This window comes from Limulus polyphemus, unplaced genomic scaffold (genome assembly GCF_000517525.1).
Source record: "Limulus polyphemus unplaced genomic scaffold, Limulus_polyphemus-2.1.2 Scaffold577, whole genome shotgun sequence".
Classification (NCBI taxonomy): domain Eukaryota; kingdom Metazoa; phylum Arthropoda; class Merostomata; order Xiphosura; family Limulidae; genus Limulus; species Limulus polyphemus.
This window is the reverse complement of record NW_013666187.1, coordinates 383,815-386,523: the sequence shown is the minus strand read 5'-3', so window position 1 is coordinate 386,523 and position 2,709 is coordinate 383,815. Positions and strand designations below refer to the sequence as shown.

Genomic DNA, 2,709 nt, shown 5'->3' with positions numbered 1-2,709 from the left:
ATTAAGGAAAAAAAAATATATTTCATTAAAAAACTGGTTTATTATTATTTTATTATACATTCCATATTCTATTACTTATCATTATACTCTCAATATGTGATGGACCCTGACAACTCCCCATTTGTTCATTAGATAAAATGTTCCTGCACATGTATCATATATAACCTACACCATACTTTTGTCATCACGTGTCATCTTTTTTATGAAAATACGTTCATTTCTGGTTACAGATTTTTATCAAATGAGTATAAGTTATCATGCTTTATAGTGAAAAAATAGTGTTGCTTTCCATGTTATTAGTCCACTGGTGGTGCCCTTGGCACCATTGCAGATATCACTGAGTGAAATTCACCTTAATTAACTTGTAGTATCCATACCAGCCTTGTGAAAACTGTTTCTAATCAAGTGTACACTGAACATAGTACCCATTTGCACCTCTAATTACTGTGTGACCAACTGTTAGTTTTAACACCTGTACATATTGAAACTATGAGTTTCTCAAAGGAATAAATGTATATTACTCAAAACTAACGTTTTCTTTTGACGTAACTAAACCTTTAGTTCCATGCTTACTAAATCAGTGCTTTAGAAACACTTATCAAGTAGCTATGCTTTGGTTTGTGATGATTGTGTCTCTGATATATTAGAAAAACAGAGGTCTGCAGTCTGTTTGTTATGTAAAATTACAATTGTATTTAAGCCACTTACAAAAGAAAATGAATGTCACTGACCTTTAGTCCTTCTTGCTAGCCAAACTGCCTAGAATTGTCAGGAAAGCATAATAAGTGCTTTAGGAAAGTTGATAATATTAAGTTTCTGTGTTATCTTTCTTGTCAGAATTTGACAAGTTGGTTAAAGACAGTAAAGACGAAGCTGATGATGCACTAAAGAAGGCTCCAGAAATTGAGAGGTTGATTGAGGAAGCTGAGGAGAAGACAAAAGATGCAGAGGATGCTCTTAGTGGAGCTGGAAAGAATGCTATGTTTGCTAGAGATATAGCTCGAGAAGCTCAGAAAATAGCTGAGCAAGCTTCAGATGTTAGTACCTCTTTTCTTTTCAATATCTAACATGTGATACTTTAATAACCAGTATAGTCCTGCAAAACATAAAATAAATTTACACTTCATAAAACTATTTCAATTTAAGGTTTCAATTTTTAGGACCAAATGTTTCCTATTAAAATAGTTTTAACATGGTGTAAGTCATGATGCGACAAGAGTTATCTGTTGTGAATTGGGCAGTTGAGTTATTTGGAGACACTGATCAGATGTGGAAAATTTTTAAAGATAAATTTTTAAATATTCTATGTAAACATATTCCTAATAGAAAGAAAAGGGTAGCTACAAGTAAAAAACCAGGTTGGTTCACAAAGAGTTTAAGAAATAAAATTAAAGAAAAGCTTAATAAATTTAAGAAATTTAAATTGACTGGTATGACAGGAGACTTAGAAGATTATAGAAGTTGGTGAAACAGGAAATTAGGACATCAAAAAGGATGTATGAGAAAAAGTTGGCTGAAAATGTAAAAATTAACAGTAAGGATTCCTTTAAATACATTAACGGGTACAAAATATTAGGATAGGGATAGGACCCTTGAAGGATGATAAAGGAAGGCTAGAATCTGATGATTATGAGATGGCTGGGTTATAAAGTTTTATTTTTTCTTCCGTTTTTACTAATGAAAATTTAAGCAGTATTCCACATCTTGATCAATGGAAATGAGATCAAACAAGATGACTGCATTAATTCTGAGCTGGTTAAGAAAAAAATGATAAGGCTCCTGGGCCAGATAATATTTCCCCAAAGGTTTTGAAGGAGGTTAAAGATTGGATATGTGAGCCATTTGCTACTATTTTCTGTCAGTCCTTGAATAGTGTGAAGGTACCAGAAGACTGGAAGTTAGCTAATGTAACTCCTCTTTTCAAGAGATGTGATAAAAATTGTCCCAGTAATTATAGACCCATTAGTCTACATCAGTTGTGGGAAAAATTTTGGAAAGTCTGTAAAAAGATGCTTTGCAAAGTCATTTAACAAAGTTTAGAATTTTATTGGATAGTCAACATGGTTTCACTAAGGGAAAAATCTTGCCTTACAAATATTTTAACATTCTTTGAAAAGGTTATTGCTTATGCAGATGAGGGTAAGGGTGTAGATTTTGTGTATCTGGATTTTCAGAAAGCATTTGGCAAAAAGGCTTTTAAAAAGAATTATCTCTATCGGTGTGGTGGGATAAGTTAGGGAACTGGATAGAAGAGTAGCTGGATGGAAGAAATAGAGGGTTGTTACAAATGGAGTTCAGTCAAACTGGATTAATGTCATAAGTGGGGTACCTCAGGGCTCAATCTTCGGACCTTTGCTCTTTTTGATTTACATCAATGACATAGACGAAGGAATGGTCAATAAATTACTTAAATTTGCAGATGACATTAAGGTCTTTGGTGTTGCTGGCTGTGAGGATGCTGCTGCTTTACAGAAGGATTTATATCATTTAGTAAATTAGGCAAATAAATGGCAAATGGGTTTTAATTATAATAAATGCAAGATAATAGATGTGGGTTATCATAATTTGAATATAAGTTTAATTTGATGGGAATAACCTTAATAGTGTTATGAAGGAAAGGGATCTTGTTGTAATAATCGATTAGTTTCTAAAGCAATCCAAGCAGTGTGATGTTGCTAATGGGAGGGCAAATAAGATTTTAGGTTGTAT

At 32.9% G+C, this 2,709-nt stretch overlaps 1 protein-coding gene across 1 annotated transcript in view; it reads left to right on the top strand.

The window, feature by feature from the left end:
• Nucleotides 1–2,709, top strand: part of LOC106459219 (laminin subunit gamma-1-like) — a 76,526-nt gene that overhangs the window by 67,643 nt on the left and 6,174 nt on the right. The window contains exon 23 of the mRNA XM_013918824.2: nt 838–1,037. Coding sequence (XP_013774278.1) covers nt 838–1,037 — 200 coding nt within the window. The remainder of the gene's footprint in view (nt 1–837; nt 1,038–2,709) is intronic.